This window comes from Hoplias malabaricus, chromosome 6 (assembly GCF_029633855.1).
Source record: "Hoplias malabaricus isolate fHopMal1 chromosome 6, fHopMal1.hap1, whole genome shotgun sequence".
NCBI lineage: Eukaryota > Metazoa > Chordata > Actinopteri > Characiformes > Erythrinidae > Hoplias > Hoplias malabaricus.
The window spans coordinates 9,137,295-9,157,554 of record NC_089805.1 but is presented as its reverse complement, the minus strand read 5'-3'; the positions used below and the strand labels follow the sequence as shown (position 1 = coordinate 9,157,554).

At 42.4% G+C, this 20,260-nt stretch overlaps 1 protein-coding gene across 1 annotated transcript in view; it reads left to right on the top strand.

Annotated features, from left to right (window-relative positions):
* The window catches only part of s1pr2 (sphingosine-1-phosphate receptor 2), a 32,049-nt gene extending 14,722 nt beyond the window's left edge, over positions 1 to 17,327 (top strand). Inside the window, exon 2 of the mRNA XM_066674658.1 lies at positions 14,523 to 17,327. Within this exon, the coding sequence (XP_066530755.1) occupies positions 14,648 to 15,751 (1,104 nt within the window). The 5' untranslated portion in view covers positions 14,523 to 14,647 and the 3' untranslated portion in view covers positions 15,752 to 17,327. The remainder of the gene's footprint in view (positions 1 to 14,522) is intronic.
* The last annotated feature ends 2,933 nt before the right edge of the window (positions 17,328 to 20,260 follow it).

Below are 20,260 nucleotides of genomic sequence, written 5' to 3'. Positions count from 1 at the left end.
TTTCAGCTGCAGAAAGCTTGTGCAATATTCTATGCAAATGCTTTTTGTTGATGCCATTTTGCACTTTGCTCTTTTGTCATGCATGGAAGTTCACAGCAAAAACTTTATGCAGTGTCATTGACGTCTTTTACTGGCCGCCTTCTACAACTCTACGCAGGTGTGACTCATGCCATGTTGTATACCATTGTTTTTCTAGAAAAGAGGAAGCTGTTGTGGTCCTCTTCGGCCTACTCTCTATAATCATATACAAAGGTCAGCTCAGATATTCACAGAATGTGCCAACAGAGCTGCATATGTATCACGGTTAGGTGTCTCCAACACCTATTTCGTTTGCGTGTGGGCATGCTTTCGTGTGTTTGTGTGTTTGAATGTTGGTAAGATTTCAGGCTTCCAGCTGCTGTTTATTTTCAGATTGCTCGCACTCTTCCATGCTCTGGAGATAGGACAGTAGGGGAAGGAAGGTGTATGTATGTAGGTATGTTGTTCCAGCTGTCTCCATCGGCCAGTCTTTACACGTGAAAATGATCAACTCGCACTACACTAAAGCGAAGTGCTCATGAACACCTGCTCACCCCGCATTTTCACTGCAACTCAGGATGTTACCAAGCACTTTGCATTTCTTCTACATTTGGGTAGATTAGAGTAAGGTGCAGTATCTCAGGTGCACACAACTGAATGTCATTTTCCACAAGCACTGTAAAGGAGCTGAACTCACTGTTTATAAGGCGTGTCCATATCTACAGACCAGGGTTGGGCGGTTTAAGGATAATACCGTATACCGCTGTATTTAAAAACGTAGACTGTATCTCAAAATGAGGGCGGTATTTATGACGTGTGTGTGGTGGGTCAAATTTCAAATTTTTGTTCAATGTCTTTAAAAGTCGGCTAAAATGTTCACGTGCATTTAAGAGAGCCACAGGTAGGGCGTGCTGTTGCTGTGGGAGCTCAATGACTGCTGTGATGTCACGGTCTGAAAACAGGTGGGGGATAAAACACAAGCCCAGTCTCCCACCGCAGTGTGAGTTTAGCGCTGAGTTTGGGTTAAAAAAGAGGGATAGAAAGCTGTAAACAGACAAAATTCTCAGAAAATCCTTCTCTCGACTTTGTGCTCACACGTTTATCCTCTAAATAAGTGTGTTTTGAGCCTCAGTTCGCTGAAACATCTGCTGTGGTGTTAGCCTGTTAGCGCCAGCTGTGCTTTTAAACAGTGTACACCGTCTTATTCCGCTGTTCTTTCAGTTCTTAGACACTGTTCTGTGTCTGTTGTGAGAGAAATCTTATTTTGCAAAAGGAAAAGATGCATTTTGCCCTGTATTTAGGGTTCAAACGTGCAGTGTGTGGAACCCTATTGTTTTTGTAGGGGTTTCTTCTTCTTCTTCTTCTTCTTCTTCTTCTTCTTCTTCTTCTGATTTAGCTTCTTCTTCTAGTTTTACAGAAAAGACTATAGGCTGTACAGACACCAGACTTGGAGGGTAGATGTAGTTAGTGTGCATCTTGGTGGACAACAGAAATGAAACTGATTGGCCTTATGGTGGCGCTATAGCAAATCACAAAGCGCTGAGGTTCGTATCTCCTGCCATGTGTTGTGTCCCTGATTCCTCAGGTCAGAACCCACTAAAAAGCCTCAAGAACTTATAAGCTCCGCCCATTTCTGTTTGAGCTAATTTGCAGGTCCATCCATCAGGTCATTTGGACACGCTGTTGCAGTAATATATCAGTGAATTGAAGTGGGTGGAGTTTTATACATGCATTCAGCTATAACACAAACAAAGAAAGCCTAATGGAGACCAAATTTAACCCTTACTGTGAAGAAGCAAATGCATTATGCGCAAAATCCACACACAGTGTCTGTTATTTCACCATCTAGGAATGTGGCAACACAATTTTATCTGTATGTGGATCTGTATACACTATTATGTATATTTATATATATATATATATATATATATATATTACTACACTGAAGAAACCTGTCCGATTTTAAGAGCCCAGCTCACACATTACACACATCCCACACAGATCCTCTGACATTGCACAAATCACACAGAAATCCACACATCAAGGACCATCAGTCACACATCACAAAAACATTCACCTAATCCTCACACAGAAACATCACATGCTACACATATCACACACGATCGGACACTGCATAGGCCCAGTGTCTAACGAATTTGCCATAGCAGCTACTGTAAGTGCATTCTTTCCCAATCAACGTATACTACAGGAGTTGTCAGATTAGACTTTGTTGCCACAGTAAACCAGCTCGTGCCTGAACTCTCAGGTCACGTCTTCTCAGGGCATCTCTAGCAGCTATATCTTTTGATGGATATTTCTAGAAAAAATTAATTGTCTGTGTCCTAAAACACCCTGATACATTTTTACATGAGAAACACCTGCTTAAATATCGGTCAAGTCTAAATGACTGCCCAGTGTAGACATGTACCACACACACACACACACACAAACACACACCTCCTCTGATCTCATCACTGATCTCTATCAGTGCTCCCACAGTGTGATATATATACATATATTTAGGGGAAACTATGAGCACTGCCATGCTTCTGTGTGTCTAATGGATGCATGGACATAAAGGTGAGGTGAGCGTTTGTGTGTGTGTGTGTGTGTGTGTGTGTGTGTGTGAGAGAGAGAGAGAGAGAGAGAGAGAGAAAGAGAGAGAGAGAGAGAGAGAGAGAGTAAGCCTGGGGCTGTGATAAAGTGAGAGGTTCAGTAACAGTACCAGCAGCATGCTGTGGTGCACAGCATGGTGCCGGACTGATGTTTGTTCGTGTGTGTGTGTGTGTGTGTTTCTGCAGGGCATGCTCCAGCCTGCCCACATGGATAATGAATGAACAGTGAGTTGCAGCAGGCAGCAGCTGCTGTTGTTGCGCTGAATGTGGTTAAGTGTGTTATGATGATGGTTTGGAAAACACAAGTGCGTGAGACTCTGCACCAAACATGATGGTCTGTGGGCGATGTGGGAGGAACGTCTTCATCTGAACACACTTGTAAACATTATAGTGGTCAGAGGTGCGAATCTAAACTCGGTCCACTATTTGATCACTGATTATTACTCAGAAATGAAAAAGAGTAAGTGCGTTGTCGCTCACCTCGTCAATGCTCGAGCCAGCAGAGTTCCTGAGTGAGCTGCTGATTGCACAATGTAAAAAATCAGACAGTGCAGTTGACTTTTAAAGCGTGATTAATGGATCATCTGCTCTTCACAGTGCATCCAGTCATGGTTGTGCAATATGTTGTGCCATATCGCAGTGTCATAGTGTAGCTTTACACCACTCGCTGGGAAAAAATAAACACTTTTATACAATTTTATTTAATTGAAAATGGCTTTTGAAAGAGTGCCATTTTCCAGTTATATTCTAAAGGAGGAAATCCAACCTAACATCTAGAACAGTTTTGAAATGTATTCATAACACAATAAAGAGGTCCTCATTTGTCTGAGACCACCACTGAACACACTGGAATATTGTATTCTTTATTAAATTCATGCTAAGTGTGGTGTTTGGAATTTCTAGAATAAATATTCAAATTTCAGAATGAGTATTTGATTCGTGACTCTTCACTTTAATGAAACCATGGGCCGGACAAGTTTGTGCAAAAGTCTCTGCAACAATCTGAAAATCACCGGAACACATGCTTCAGTGGAAGAGATAAGACTCTGAAACAATAGCTCACAGTTTAGTTCTGAGTCCTTGATGTGGTCAATGGTACAAACTCGCTACAAATGAGTAGTGACCTGTAAACGGTCCAGACTTTCCAACGTGTTTTCAACGTGGCCTTTGCACTAAGACTTTTGCAATAAGTTACAATTAAAACTGTTCCATTGCTCCGTTTCCTACGTTGAAATGTTCTGAGCTGGTTTCTTTATTAGTGTATCACTGAGATTAGTAATAGTTCATATCTCGGTTTGAAAACCTGTAGCTGGTTTCCATGGACTGAGCTGCAAACAGAGAATAAAAACATTGCTTTCAACTTTAAAAAGGAAAATTCCCTCCCAGTTTCAGTGGAAATGCACTAATACACTGACGAATCCAGTCACACATTGGTCACACATTTTTAAATATACTTTCTGTAATAGTCAGAGCCAACTACCTTCACACTGACTCTCGCAAAACCCTCTTAAAAGCTGGCAACAACACTGCATTTAAAAAGCCAAGTTAAAGTCCTTTAAAATGAAAAAGTAATGCGAATTTAAAAGAAAAAGCAAAAAAGCCACGTTAATTGGTAAAAATATTCATTAAAAAATGTATGAAATTAGAAAACATCTGCTAATTAAAGAAGTAAATTCAGTGAAATTAAACAGAGATAATTATTAATTAAGATATTATTGAATGAGTGCATAGTTCAGTAAAATGCACTGTAATGCAGAGTAATGTTGTTTGGTTGTTGGGTAAGCGATGAATGCGAGGTCAGCTGGGTGTGAAGGATGACAGCAGGCTGATAGTGTGCAGCCTTGAGGGAGAGCGAGGGAGAGAGAGAGACCTTCACGTTCTATCATCTACTGAGGTGACTCATGACTTGCTCCACGGCCTTGGCCTTCAAATGGAATTTTGCTCCCTTTACTTTCTCTCTCTATCTCTTTATCTCTGTGTCTCTCTCCACCCCCTCTGCTCTTGTATCCCTTACATTACGTAGGCTCTGACCTGTTCAGTCAGTATCATTACATTTGACAGAGTGCAGTGGAGCAGAGAGTGAAAGGTGGCCATTAAAGTCTCTCTGAGGCAGAGCTTCACTCTGTGCATCGACTCGGCTCGAGCTCCACGTCAGAGATTTGTATAAATCTCAGCATCACGGGGTTAACGTTCTTTGTGCAAAACTGAAAAAGTGCAAACACTGATTTTGCCACATGACATTTGTTTTATTCACATTTTACGTTCTACAGCTCTGTGTTTTTTCCGTTTGCTGTGTGTGAAAATTGAAGAAAGACTGTGGGAATTGTAGAGTGTGGGTTTTTCTGGTTTTTTTTTTTTGCTGCGGATATAACACAACAAAGCAGACAAGAGCTTGGTGGAAGGTGTTTCACGCAACTGAGGAGGATGTGAAAGTGATGAGGATGATGATGATGAAGAGCTGTTTGTTGGCACCTAGAGCTGAAGCCGTGCACATTAACAGGGCCATAATTGCAGAGCTAATACAGACGAGAGGTGACTGAGGGGCGGAAAGGGCTGCGGCACACACACACACACGCACACACACTCTAACACACATACAGAGCGAGAGAGAGAGAGAGATACTGAGAGATTGAGAGCTCTAAAAGCTGAGGAGAGTCGAGACTGAGTAGGAAAATGCCTGCCATAATAATGTGACATGGGCTCTAATTGAATACGAGTGGGTGATGAAAGAGCAAAACACATTCGTTATCAGCAGTTTGTTTAAGCAAAACAAATTACAACCACTGCACTTAGACATTAATAACCACTGCATAACACACACACACACACACACACACACATACGATCCTAATCAGCAAATACTTAATCAGCAGTTCCAGCTAGGCCTCCCTTTAATGCGAAGGCCATGTTAAAGAGGAATTCTGCTTGTTTTCTTACAAAATTTCGGCTCAGAGTATCTACCAATGCAGACTTTTTTCAATGGTGCTGACAGCACTCAGAGATTGTGATGTCTACAGCAAGAATACAATCAATTTATTTAGCCCACAATCAACCAGTGAAGCTACACGCATCTTCTGGGTTTGAATATAAAGCTGATAATGGAGATCTAGTAGGAAAATCTGAAAGAAAAATATGTATTACTTTATGCTGAATTATTAGCCTTCCACCCGGAATGGATTTTTAAACGTTTTAAGTCAATAGCTCAAAAAAAAACAGTCAAGGAACAGTGTTTCGGGCATCAATCCGCCTTATTCCTGACTGTTTTATATCAGCGCTATCCAATTTTAAACATGCATCTCCATTTCTGTGGAGGGTGCATGGTGAATGGACCAATAGAAATGCTCCAAAATGACTTCCATTCAAAGTTAAGAAGGTTGTTTCTGTTCCTGTAAAGTTCCAAAAAAATGTTTTCATTGCACAGCAACAGTATAAACACAGCGCTTCAAACCACACCTCCCTGAATGGCTTTGTTGACATCTTACTTTAAGCATTAATGGACTTACCCTTTAATTAAACACACTGCTAATGGTGTGAATGTTTGATGTTGCTGTTTGCACATGAATACATTATAATACATTACAAATGCTCAGTCCCCCTCAGGCACATATTTATATGTTCTTTTATTTGATCGGATCGGAACGATGTACATTCGCTACACAGTTCTCTGTTGCTTTATAACGTGGCTATTTTAACACTGGTGCCTGACTAAGCTGTGACCGAGATGTGGGCTGTTGTGTTGGTGTAGCTAGGCTACGGCTGTTACCCTGGGTTGTGAAGGAGGTATAGAGAACGGTGTCAAGCCGTGGCCGGGCAGCAGGTGGGCCATGGGCTTGCTGGTTGCATCTGAGTTCTTGCTGGAGGGGGAGGGGAAAGGGGAGGGCTAATTGGGGCTTATCAGGTGTTGCTGGGAAGCACAAACAAGCACCTGGGGCCTTTGTGGAGCTGTCAGAGGCCTTTAGGGCAGGGTCCTGTCCTCACTGAGGCCTTTAGGTCAGGTTTCAGGGCTTTTGGGGCCAGGACAGCCTCAGTCACGTTAGCAGGTAACATGAACACGCTTTTTATACACAGACTGGTGTGTTACGTAATGCAGCATCTGTTGAGTGTAAACTTCATAGGTGGGGTGTACACAATGAGGACAATACGAAAAAAAAGCTTATTTTCACAACAGAAAATACCTGACTGAGATTTCATTAAATCATTCATTCATTATCTGTAGTCCTTATCCAGTTCAGGTCCGCAAGGCAGGAACACACCCAGGAGGGGGCGGCAGTCCTTCACAGGGCGACACACACACACATTTTGGACCGTGGGAGGAAACCGGAGCACCCGGAGGAAAGCCATGCAGACACAGGGAGAACACACCAAACTCCTCACAGACAGTCACCCGGAGGAAACCCACACAGACACAAGGAGAACACACCACACTCCTCACAGACAGTCACCCGGAGGAAACCCACGCAGACACAGGGAGAACACACCACACTCCTCACAGACAGTCACCCGGAGGAAACCCATGCAGACACAGGGAGAACACACCACACTCCTCACAGACAGTCACACGGAGGAAACCTACTCAGACACAGGGAGAACACACCACACTCCTCACAGTGACTGAGATTTAGTACGTTTAAAATATCAACGTATGTCCAAAGAAAAAACATGTATCTCCAAAATAGTAACTATATAGGAGAAGGGGAAAAACCTTCTTAACTTCAATGGAAGTCAATGTAAAATTATTTTATTGCAAGTCATTTTGGAGCGTTACTATTGGCCCATTCATTATGACAATTTCACACAATGTGAAGGACCTCTGCTGTGTTGTATAGCGATGATGTTTACTCCATTCTACAAAAAATGATCGTTCTACAAGGGTTCTGTGTTGAGGTAAGTAGTTCTATATAGGTTCTTTGCATCATGTGCTAAAGATGGTTCTATATTGCACCATTTATAGAAGGCTCCTCAATGGCACAAACAAGGGTTCTTGTGGTTCTATTGTGAACCATTTTTGCTGCCATAGAGAACCCTTTTATAAAAGGTGCTACATAGAACAATTTATAGCACATTCTTCATCAATCTGAAGAACCCCTTCAAGAACCAAGGACCCTTCATCAAGCAAAAGGTTCTTCTTCATGTGTTCAAGATTCTATATAGAACCATTTAAAACGAAGAACCCTTGTAGAACCATTGTTTGTAAGTGTGCGTATGTAGAATATATTTTGCGATGACTGTTTGGGGGTGATTCAACGATACACTGTGATTTAGTGACCCATGTTCATTGTGGAAAATGGGCATTTCGGTTTTATTATGAAATAGCGAACTGCACACGCATCCAAACCCCGCTCCAGCTCTCCTCCTGCCTCCCAGCTCTGGTGTCGTTACGATCGTCCCCATCATTTCACTTTATTTGAATTTAGCCTGAAATATTGTGAGAATACCGAATATCACCAGGAAGGAGTGTGTCGTTACACTTTAATGATGATTAATTAACCTTTCTCGGTTTCCGGCTTCTTGTCAAAAACAGTAGTGCAGAGCAAGCGTGGAGATGACCGCAGCTTCTGAGATAAAAAAATATGTGTACTCTGACGTGATGTGGTGCCACTAAGACTTACTGAAAAGGCTGTTTTCTCTTTTCTTCACAGTGTAGGGTTTCCTGCTGAATACCTGGAAGACTCTTTATGGTCTCTGTGTCTCTTTCTCTGTCTGTTTCTCTATCTCTCACTGTCTCTCTCAGTCTGCCTTTTTGTCTGTGTACCCTGAACAGGATGTTACATTTTTATCACTTCAAGCATTTCCTTTGGCCTTTTTATAGACACACACACACACACACACACACACACACACACCTTTTTTCTGTAAATATTACATTTCCTATATATTGAGGTTCTTGTCTACTTTGGTCAACGCACTGAGCCCCACCTGTCTACCACATACGTATGTGTTGTCCACATTGTCTCACTTGAGTGCCTTTGATACATGATTATTAATGTCAGACGTTAATCTGGTGCTTAGCTGCCTGACTGAATCGCACATGTTTTTCTTAGTTAACACTCTACCTGTTATTTTAACTTTCACACAGAACATTAAAACTGTAAATACTGGTGATACCTAAGCATCTAAACATATTGGCAGTCATTATTAATATGAGCAATGTTCTGGCAAGGTTCATTTTCCTGCTGATGATTCTATTGATCACCACTGTACTTCCACTGTTTCAGTTTGTGCATTTAACACTAGTTAAATAACACAAAATATGTACCAACCTTGTTTTTCTGCATACACGTCGTATCACATAATATACACTGATGAATATAAACAGGCTGAAGGTTATTAAACCTGGGGTATTAGCACACAATTTAAATATGACACTCTTTTGGCAGAGTGTGCTGTATTTCCATGAAGTATTATAAACGCTTTCTTAGGACAGTGACGTTCAGTGAAAGTAGGAGCCTGTGTGAGGAGTGTGTGTATGTGTGTGTGTGTGTGTGTGCACTGATTGGTGATTCTCCTAAAGTACTTTAGCATAAAAAATATATATATCAGACAGAAAAGGAGACACGTGACTTCATTCTAGGTAAAAAGTTATTTACAGCTTCACTGTAACCGAGAAGTCTCCAAACAAGTGTGAAAATTGAGTTCCTGTTTTTTACAGCGGTAGATAAACATCTGTTTTATGAACCCTGCAAATCTGAGATGTCTAGAAGCTATATCTGAAGAGGGAACATGAGAGATTAATCAGGGGAAATATGAATTTATGCAGCAGATTTTTAGATATTTAACTAATGGTAATACGAATAATCGTAAACAATAATGTTAATGTTTACTTCAAGATTCAAGAGGCTTTATTATAGCAGGTGGTACAAATAATAGCAAACAATGATATTGCACGAGTGTATAAATATATAAAGACCAGGTTAAGAAGACCAGGTTTGGGGTCTACAGTCAAGATTGTAGATGGCCCCTCAGTCAAACCAGCTCTTCAGGTTTCACATGCTTTCTGAAAAGCTCCTCCTGACAGCCAGGTCTCCAAGGTAACGCTGAGGTCACTGGAGCTGTCTGCCAAAGCATGTGTTGAAGATAAAGTTCACCTGCACATGATCAGCAAGCCCAACTTCTCCCTTGCTAAGGTCACAGAATTAGAAACACAGTGCTCTGCAAACATCTCAGTTCCAACGGTCCTATCAAAGGAGACATTTTCATTTCCTTAAATGTATGTATGTACATTACACATTGTCAGCTAGAAATATGGAGTAGAAATATATATATGGTGTATTGCAGCAATCCTACAGTTTCTGTTCGTTTTCTAGGTTTTACTTGAGGAACAGAAATATGGAACATAACAATATGTTGAATCTTAAACCTCATTATGAAAGTGGGGGTTTTTTCCTGAGTAAATGGTTTGGGTTTATTTTATTGTAGACATGTCTTTTGACTAGTGATACCCCAAATTTGCATATGACTGTTTCAAACTTCGCATGCAGCACTGTGCATTACATTTTTATTTTGTAAATTGATTTATTTTCTCATTAAACGTGGTGCTTGTTTAAAATATATATAATTATAATAAAAACACAAGCATAAATACAGTCAAATGAATTTGTTTGTTGTGAACAAGTGTGATATTTGTTTCCAGATGTTCTCCTTGATCCTATGGATTTGTTAAATCAAGCCCACACTTTATTAATCCCAGTATTTATTAATCACTAAATCTAGGTATTGGATGATAACCTCAGAAAATACTGGAATGCCACAAGGACAGGTTTGGGAAGGGTTAAATCAACATATTTACACAGAATATCACCCCTTACTGTTTTTAAATCTCGTTTTCTCAGATGCCTAACATTTTTGCTCAGTGTCGTATGACTGTAGTGTTTACCATGGTGAGAACTTGTTAGCTTGTTTTTATAGTTGTGTGGTATTTAGTTAAAGACCATCTCCAATAAAAATCAAGTGTTTAGTCTGTTAACATGTGCATCTCATGGTGTTTATGCTAGACGACGTATCGTACCAGGAGTAAAATGAGCAGTAAGATGAGCAATTTAACAACCAAGTATTTCCACTTTATTTGGCAGTGTTCCAAAAACAGTCTCAAAAACACAGGTTCAGACAACAAAGGATTGTGACATCATAAACCTAAGGAACCTATCCGGTCAGTGTATTTTGGAGGGGTAGTTGGTGATCGAAGTGGGGACTTATTGCGTATTTGTAGATCAGTGTGTAATGAACAAACGCGAAGGTGTCGTCCTCAAGGCATTTTTTTAGAAATCTTGGAGAACTGTTTTTTTTACCATTATTTTCATTATTTAAAAACCCAAATCATCCCAATTTTAATGAAATTCTTACAACGTCATTAAAAATACAGAGTAGGTGTTTATTTGGGTTTTGTTTCTTTTGCAGAGCCAGATTACTGAGTACCTTCTAAACCTTCTCTTGCTCTTTGCTCTCAGGCTTCAGAAGCGACGGCTGTAATGGCTGTAATTCGATGGGTGTCTCCTGGCCTGATTTGGGATCCGTTTACCTCCTGAGCGACTGTATTTAGAGCACGCGGCGCTCTGTGGAGAAGGAGACCATTGTTCTTTGTTCCTGCGTGAGGAAATGGCCTGCTGGTTATTAGTGGCTGCTGGCTGCAGATGTTTGACAGAAGTGTCCTGGTCCAGCTGCACCTTTTTTGTTCATGTGTCGGTGCCTGCGCCGTGTGTCATGACGTGTTTACGTTACTGAAGTGTGCGTACGTGTGTGTGTGAGGGTCCCTGGCAGGGTTTGAATTGTGTGCATCACACCGAGTTAGAGCCGGCGTGGCCACGTGAGCCGCCGTGTGTTTGGGTGTACGTGCATGTGCGTCACGCAGATGTCTCAGATTCCTGCCTTTGTCTGCAGATGCCATTCCGCATGGTGGAGTCATATCTGCAGCTCAGTGGTCCAGGGGAGAGGCTTTGTTGGGCACTGGTCAGCACTGGACTGAGAAGAGAGTATCATGATGGTGTTGCTGCATGGGGGAAAATGTGATTTTTTTTTTCAGTTGTGAATAAAAACAGCACAGGTTTTATAGGGACACGTGCTTGTTTGATTCCAGTTAAGGCACTGCACGTGAATTTGTCTGACTGATAATGCAGCTGTGATTTAAACAGAAAGATGTGTAGGCCACAGAGGTTGTAGCTCAGTGTCTCGTTTAATGCGTGCAAATGTTCACCACCATCTGTCTCAGCGCTGACACTACAGTAATTACCAGTGACTCAGAATCGCTGACTCAAGACTGACTTACAAATACATCAGTGCCCAAAGTGAGACGTGTTTTTTTGTAATCTGATTTCCTTCTATTTTGCTGTACATTTTACTATAACTTTACTATATCTTACTATAAGAGCCATGGTGGGGTCATGTTCACATTCAGTAAGTTCTGATTGATGGATACCTATATCGATTATTTAGATGTTTTCTTTTAATTCTGTTCATTCCTTGATGGTTAATTCTATTAATAATTGTGTCAGTCCCCTGTCCCATCCAATCTGCAACATGGAGGAGAACCGAAAGACAGCTGAACAACTCACAGCTGCTAGCAGCTTGCTGTTAAAAGTGCTGCGTCTGTCTTTTTGATGTGAAAAAAAAAAGTTTCAGTGACAAGCGTTCTGTTTTATTAGTTGAAGCACAATCACACCACCACTTATGAACAGTGCATGGTTCAAAAAAACTAAAAAGAGTCTGGCAAGCACCCAGCAACATTAGAAAACAATATCCCAGCTTTAAAACTTGAACATATTTACAGCACAAGCCTGGTCAGTGAATTATACCTCTATCATCCTAGAGGTACAGAATATAGCTTATATAGCTAGTGTATATTCCATTCATCACAGCATACAGCAGCATATAACAAGCTTCTCCTGTGGAGAGCTGGACGGCGGGCAGCATTTCTCCATTTAACAAACACTAAGCAGAGAGTGAACCATTATATTGAAGATGACGGCTTTGTGTCTTTTGGCCGAAGGATGGACAGAGCGTGTAAAACCTGACCTGAGCACTGTTAACATTCGCGATCTGTGATTTGCAGCTTCCCAGCATTGTGGCCGTTTGCCTATTGTGAGAAACGTGCATTACAGTGGCAGAACCGGCCGAGAGGTGAGAGGCAAGCAATGGCGCGGTGGGGTGCTTCAGCAAACAATGAGGGAAAGAATAAGAACGCTGACAGATTAAGTCTGGTGGAGGGCAGGCTCAAAGCCTGTTTTAGAATCTGAATTAGCCTCTTTCCTAGCATTTCCTGAGCTTTGTTTGGGCCTGTACTCATTTCCAGCTGAATGGGGATTTTTTTTGACCAGGGGAAAGCTGTAATCTATCAGCGTGCTGATCTAAATGACTGTGACTGCCCTTTACTCATCTCCATTTCTTTACACTGTGGAGATATGAACATGCAAGAGTTGTTTGAACTTGTAGTATTTCGTCATTTTCCTCACACTTTCACACCTCCCTCAGACGTTTGCAGGCCACATCGTTTTGTGTGTCAGGGAGCAGAGCATATTTTTCCTACGTCCTGTGCTTGCGTGTAGGTGAGGTTTCGCTCTACTGTATAGTCTCTAGGTGCTGTCTGTGCTGTGTGTGTTTGTGTTGTGCGTGTTAAAGCAGCTTAGCTGTAGCCAGAGTTTTTGGCATGGTAAGGTTTTTATGCTCAAAGGGGAAATTCCAGTTCTCTGCTGGAGCTATTTTTGAAAAGCAGCATGCATATGATTGACAAGGGCCTGCTGAAAACGTGATGAGAGTCCCATCACCCCCGTCCTCTTATAACATCGTGGTTATCTAATTTCATTCAAATTGGGAGTGGGGTTGAATTTTTTTCCCCCGAATGCGTATTGTTTGGCAGACGCCTGTTAAACAGCTTTCTTGAGCTGTGGCTAAGAGGTCAAACACAGTGAATATACACTGAAGGTGTACAATAAATATATATTAATATGAATAGAAAATTTAAATAAAACTAATAGGGCAAAATAAATATCCATCCATCCATTCATTATCTGTAACCCTTATCCAGTTCAGGGTCGCGGTGGGTCCAGAGCCTACCTGGAATCATTGGGCGCAAGGCGGGAATACACCCTGGAGGGGGCGCAAAATAAATTTTATAAAATATAAACTATTTTACAGCATGCCGTATAGATATTTGATTGCAACAATAATTTTTGAGGGATTCATTCACTCATTCACCTTTGTTTAAAATCTACAGTGTAGCCAAATAAATACGTAAAATGCAAGATAAATGTATTTAACGTAAATCGTGTAAAATATAAAAATAGGATACATTTGTTAGCTCAATCCAAACATTTAATTTAAACAAATCATATAAAATCGTAAAAAATGATAAAATGTCAAAGAGCATAAATGTAGATACATAATGAAATAGAAATAATAAAAACAATAACAATAATAATAAAACAATATATCGGTTTTCATAACTAAATGAATAAGAAAAATAATATAATAATAATAAAAGCTAAAACAAAAGGAAAAAATAATTTGGATTTTTTTTCGTTAAAGGCTAATGTTACAGTAAATCGTATTCTTTTTATCTTACCGAATTTATGTTAATTTCTTTTTCACTGAAAGCTGTACCGTGAAAGAATATGTGTGTGACAAACTTTAATTTGGTATTGATTTTATTTCACATAATCACCTCCTGATAATTTTGCCAATTTTGCGAATGTGAAAGTTACAGTGACGTAGTTTCCCAACCATGCGTTCTCTCAGTCAGACAACACACGTGTATCATCTGCAGTGAGCTAAAAGCGAATCACGTTACACAAAGTCATTCTCTACAAAGTGCACACTGTGTGAAAACCACATTAGAGATCATGCATATATTTTTACAGTTGCCTCATTGCTGACCCTGCTGTTTTTTGTGTTTATGTGCAGGCGACCCAGAGGGACTTCCTGGGCCACTGAGACGTGACTCTGGGCCTGCCGCAGTCTCCGCAATCCCTGGCCTTCTCAGACGGGCAGCAGGAGAGTGAAGGTGGACAGAGTTCCTAAACCGCGAAATGGCCTTGAAGACACACGTCTCCGACATTTCCATGAGGAGCAAGTACTCCCAGTACTACAACAAGACCCTCATTCAAGTGCACTACACGTGCGCCAAGGAATTAAACCAAAGTGAACTAGATAAGCGAATAAAGGGCAAAGAGGGCCTCAGCACGCTGAACATCGTCTTCATCATCATCTGCAGCATCATCATTCTGGAAAACCTCCTGGTGCTCATCGCAGTGTTCCGCAACAAGAAATTCCACTCGGCCATGTTTTTCTTCATCGGGAACCTGGCCTTCTCGGACCTGCTCGCCGGCTCGGCCTACATCGCCAACATTTCTCTCTCAGGTGCCAGGACGTTTGAGCTGGTGCCTGTGCAGTGGTTCATAAGAGAAGGCACTGCTTTCATCGCGTTGGCAGCCTCCGTGTTCAGCCTACTGGCCATTGCCATAGAACGCTACATCGCCATCACCAAAGTCAAGGTTTACGGCTCCAACAAGACGTGCCGCATGTTTCTCCTAATCGGAGCGTGCTGGGTTACCTCCATCCTCCTCGGAGGCCTGCCCATCCTAGGCTGGAACTGCATTAACAACTTGAGCGAATGTTCGGCCGTTCTGCCTCTCAACTCCAAGCACTACATCCGGTTCGTTGTCACCATCTTCAGCATCATCCTGCTCTCCATCGTCAGCCTCTACGTCCGCATCTACTGGATTGTGCGCTCCAGCCACCAGGAGGCCACCAACTCACCTGCCTACGCCCTTCTGAAGACCGTCACCATTGTTCTGGGTGTCTTCATAGTGTGCTGGCTGCCAGCCTTGACCATCCTCCTGCTGGACACTTTCTGCAAGATATCCATCTGCCCGATCTTAAAGGAAGCCGATATATTTTTTGGCTTCGCCACAATTAACTCCGCGTTAAACCCCATCATCTACACGCTACGCAGCAAGGAAATGCGGCGGGAGTTCTTGCGAGTCCTCTGCTGCTGGGGGCTCTTCAACTGCGGCCGGCCGGCTGACCGCTGCATGGTGCCGCTCAAAAGCTCCAGCTCGCTGGAACACTGCACCAACAAACACGAGCACCAGTCCATGCCCATCATGCAGGACTGCACCACTTGTGTTTGAGCGCGAGGCCTTGAGGTATCGGAGCAGGTGGTGAAATGAGAGGAAGTTGGTGTGTGCCTCAAAATCTCGTCGAGGCGGTGAGAAACAAAAGAAGACAACGCGGCGCCAGCGATGTCACCTTTGTCTCACTTCAGAAACAGACCTGTGTGTATTCGTAATCATAATCTGTGGACTCGTGTGTGTTTAGAGCACGGTTGTGTTATGGACTCAGTGTTGTATTTTAGGACGATTACTGAATTGTTTCACTTGTTATGAAGCCGTTATTACTCACCGTTTCAAACCTATTACTCTGTTCTCCTCATAAAGAAAGAGATCTCAGACAAAATAAAATGCCACCATTTCTGTGATAGTAACGTCATATTTAACCCTTTGCCAGTGACCAAAATATAGTCTTAGACTCAGAAAAACGACTGTAATATAATGCACTTTGAAGCGTTCTCTGATTGTATGCATGACGGGCTCGATAGTCAAGTCGCTCCAGAGTCTCGTGGTTGGTGGGTCTCGGTGTAACTCGGTTCTCATTGGATGTGAGGGAGTGAAAATTTACTGTTCAGTGCACTCCTCGTGAGCCAAGAGTGTCAACCCTTCCTGTGTATCCCATAATATAAGCATACTTCCCTTTCATTAACTACAGTTAAAAGCAAAGTATTCAGCTTTATTATATCGCATGGCATTCTAACCTTCATACAAACTACAGTATGGCTTCTTTGTGTTCAATTTCCTAATTAACCCCTTCCTCTCAGCCTCTTGCCTCTTGCCTTTTGCTTGATGTATTGTGTTTCCTTCGAGGAAGGCGCAATCAGAAAGTACATTTCCTAAAGTGAAACAGCACTGTCGTGTTTCACGGAGCTGGCAGGAGTCCGTCAGACTCGTCTCGACAACGTTGTAGCATCGCTGCAGCGGCGCGTCCTTTCTGCTTTGCGCCCTCCTGAAACTGAATGTAAGCATGAAGTGTTTGGAGCGAAAGCTTCGCCCTGTGACAGTATTACTGAACACTGATCTTTGTCTCCAGCTGTCAGGGGATGAGGAAAGAGGGGGATGGTCACTGTGAACTCTTACAAATGAGCAAACCACATGTGATTGACAGGTATAGCGTTTGATGAGGCAGGAAACTTTAAAACCTGGGGGAAAACATACAGGTCACCTCTCGTCATTTGGAGCTCCCTAGAGGCTCACAACTCTTTGGAGAGTAAAGGAAAGGGGGCCGATGTGAATGTATGTCACAAGTCAAAGGTTAATTATTCTGTCATCTGAAAGCCTACAACGTCCTATTTCCTGCAGTCACAGGACGTTCAGTGTTTCCTAGGTTATGTCCTGTTGTTCAAGACTGACCTCATCCTTCATCGTTTTTCACGCACATCTATTTCTCTATCAGGCAGACACACACACACACACACACACACACACACACACACTCCCCCCCAACAATAACCTGCAGCCTTTTCTTCTCTTCACCATCGGAGAAAGCACTTTGGCAGCTCCAAAACCACCTTTATACATTTTTATTATCTCTCTCTCTCTCTCTCTCTCTCTCTCTCTCTTTCTCTCTCTCTCTCTCTCTCTCTCTCTCTCTTTCTCTCTCTCTCTCTCTCTTTCTCTCTCTCTCTCTCTCTTTCTCTCTCTCTTTCTCTCTCTCTCTCTCTCTCTCTCCCTTTCTCTCTCTCTCTCTCCCTTTCTCTCTCTCTCTGCCTTTCTCTCTCTCTCTCTCTCTCTCTCTCTCTCTCTCTCTCTCTCTCTCTCTCTCTCTCTCATATGAAGACTTGTCAAGCCTGCGATCATACCTGTCGCTTCCATTCAATGTTAAATGTTACCTAACCCTGTGGAAAAAAAATGTGTTTTTTTTGTATTATGCATTTATGCAATGTATGTATGTAATGTAAGTATTGTATGAATGTGTATAATGTGTATATGTATGAACTGTCTTGTGTGCAATAGCCTTGTGTGTCTAGTAGCAAGATACCTGTGTCAAATCGGTACAACACTAATATTGGTACATAACCATTTTTGTTAATTCCTTTTATATGAAATAAATTAAATACAAAAATAATGTTGTTGCTTCTGTGTTACACAGTGTTTGACAGTAGCTTGTTTTTATAAAAGTGCGTAATAATGCAGGGGTGAGCAATATGGCACTAATAACAATTGCTGGGTTTTAGTGCTTGTGAAATTACAGTCTACTTCTTCTTTAGGTCTGATTTTGTGATTCTGTTGATTGTTGGTGCAGTGTTGTTGGTAACACTCCTGGCTTAAGCGTGACAGACCAGGGTTCAAAACCCTGCATGAGTAAGCACACCATGAATAAAGTCCTTGGGCAAGACTCGTATCACTACAACAACCTGTTTCACTGCTACATGTGTTGAATTATAATACGCTCTGTATACCAGCAAGGGCTAAATGTTATAAAGGTAAACTGCAGAGATATAAAGAGATCTCTGTTGATGTTTTTCAGTCCTGTGCAGACACTCTCAACCAGGAACGACCGCCCACACCGAGGACTGTATCGGGCACTAGGGGGTTCACCCATGATAAAGCGCCCACCCGTATCAAGGCTTACACACCTGCAGATATTCACTCACGCCAGAACAGGTTATTATTCTTTTTTGAAGGATTAGTCAATTACCCTAACCTCCATGTTATTCATTCATTATCTGTAAGCGCTTATCCAGTTCTGGGTCGCGGTGGGCCGCAGCCTACCTGGTATCATTGGGTGCAAAGCAAGAACACACCCTGTAGGGGTGCCAGTCCTTCACAGGGTGACACATACACTAACACATTCACACCTACAGACACTTTTGAGTCATCAATCCACCTACCAACGTGTGTTTTTGGACAGACAGTCACCTGGAGGAAACCCATGCAGACACAGGGAGAACACACCACACTCCTCACAGACAGTCACCCGGAGGAAACCCACACAGACACAGGGAGAACACACCACACTCCTCACAGACAGTCACCCGGAGGAAACCCACGCAGACACAGGGAGAACACACCACACTCCTCACAGACAGTCACCCGGAGGAAACCCACGCAGACACAGTGAGAACACACCACATTCCTCACAGACAGTCACCCAGAGCGGGACTCGAACCCACAACCTCCAGGTCCCTGGAGCTGTGTGACTGCGACAACTACCCACTGCGCTACTGTGCCACCCATCTGTGTAATGTTGAGCTGATTTTAGGGCAGTTTTATTATGAAAACCTACAGAAGATGAACTGTACCTATCCTTTTGGGCAAGATAATGTACCTTCATTGCTCAGAACTGGAATTTAAGACCCCTGCTGTACCTTTAAGAGGACATTTACATTGTCTCTACCTTTAGCAAACAACATTATAAATGTATAGGTCTTTTATTTCTGACAGTGCATGACCTACTCTAAAGTGTAATGGTCATGATGCACTGTTTATTTAAAACACCCACCACCAGAAAAATCATAAAAATCATCTGTGATCAGCTTGACTTGTCTTGAAGGGGACTTCCCAAGAATTCAAAGATATTTTAGCTGGAAACAAAACAGGTAAAATGAAGTCAAACATGCAGCGACACGGTTAGGGCGAGGCTCGCTAGGACATGAAGAGGTTTGTATGAAGCAGCCTAGAACCATTAGCTCTTGTGTATTGACAGTCCAGTGCAGATTTGTCAGTGCAATGGGTGTGTGGGAGTGTTATGGAGCAACACTTTGGGGGTGAGATGAGGTAAGAGGGAGATGGGAGGCTCTGCAAAGGCAATGGCATCATGGGAAAGGCTTTCTTCTCGGACGACCTCTGGACATAGGGTCTTGGGAGGGGTTCTTGGCTCAGGAGGACTGACCGGACCCTGGAGGAGTAAGCGCGAGCAAGCTTCTGAGGACAGTCTGGCCTGGTTGCTGTCAGACGTCCAGGATTCCTGGGTGGGAACTTGCTGCAAGGCCCTGGGAGTCCAAGGCACTGGGAAATAGGCCAATAGCTGTGGGCCGGAAGTGACATCATCACACTCGCCGGACCGCAGAGGAACAGCTGCAGAGCTGGCAGCCTTGATCTTGAACATCCAACACAACTCTCCCATAACCTTGTGCCCCACCCAGGAGCACACAGCAGCCTTCAACTCAACTCCTGAAATCCTCTCAGACACTGCCACCTTGTGGTTAGCTCCTGGGTCAGAGAGAGCGCCCGTTTGGACATAACTGTGTCTACAGCGCCCTCTGCTGGACTGGCTCTGTGAATGGTTAAATGAGTGCTATTTGAGAAGGGTGACCCTCTATGATTCTTAAAGCTAAATATTAATTGACGACCTATTTTTCATGAAGAAAATTAAACGAGACCTAAATAAAAATAAAAAAATCAATGCGAGAACTGTGACAAAATGTGGTAAACAATTTGTTAACGTATAAAAACGAAACGAATATGTGAAATGTTGATATATTACCCTTTATTTCTTATTTAAAATCAGATAAATCGCAAGGAAATAATAACGGATTGCTGTTTTCAGAACGACGAGATCTGAGTCAACCCCCAAAGAATCGATTC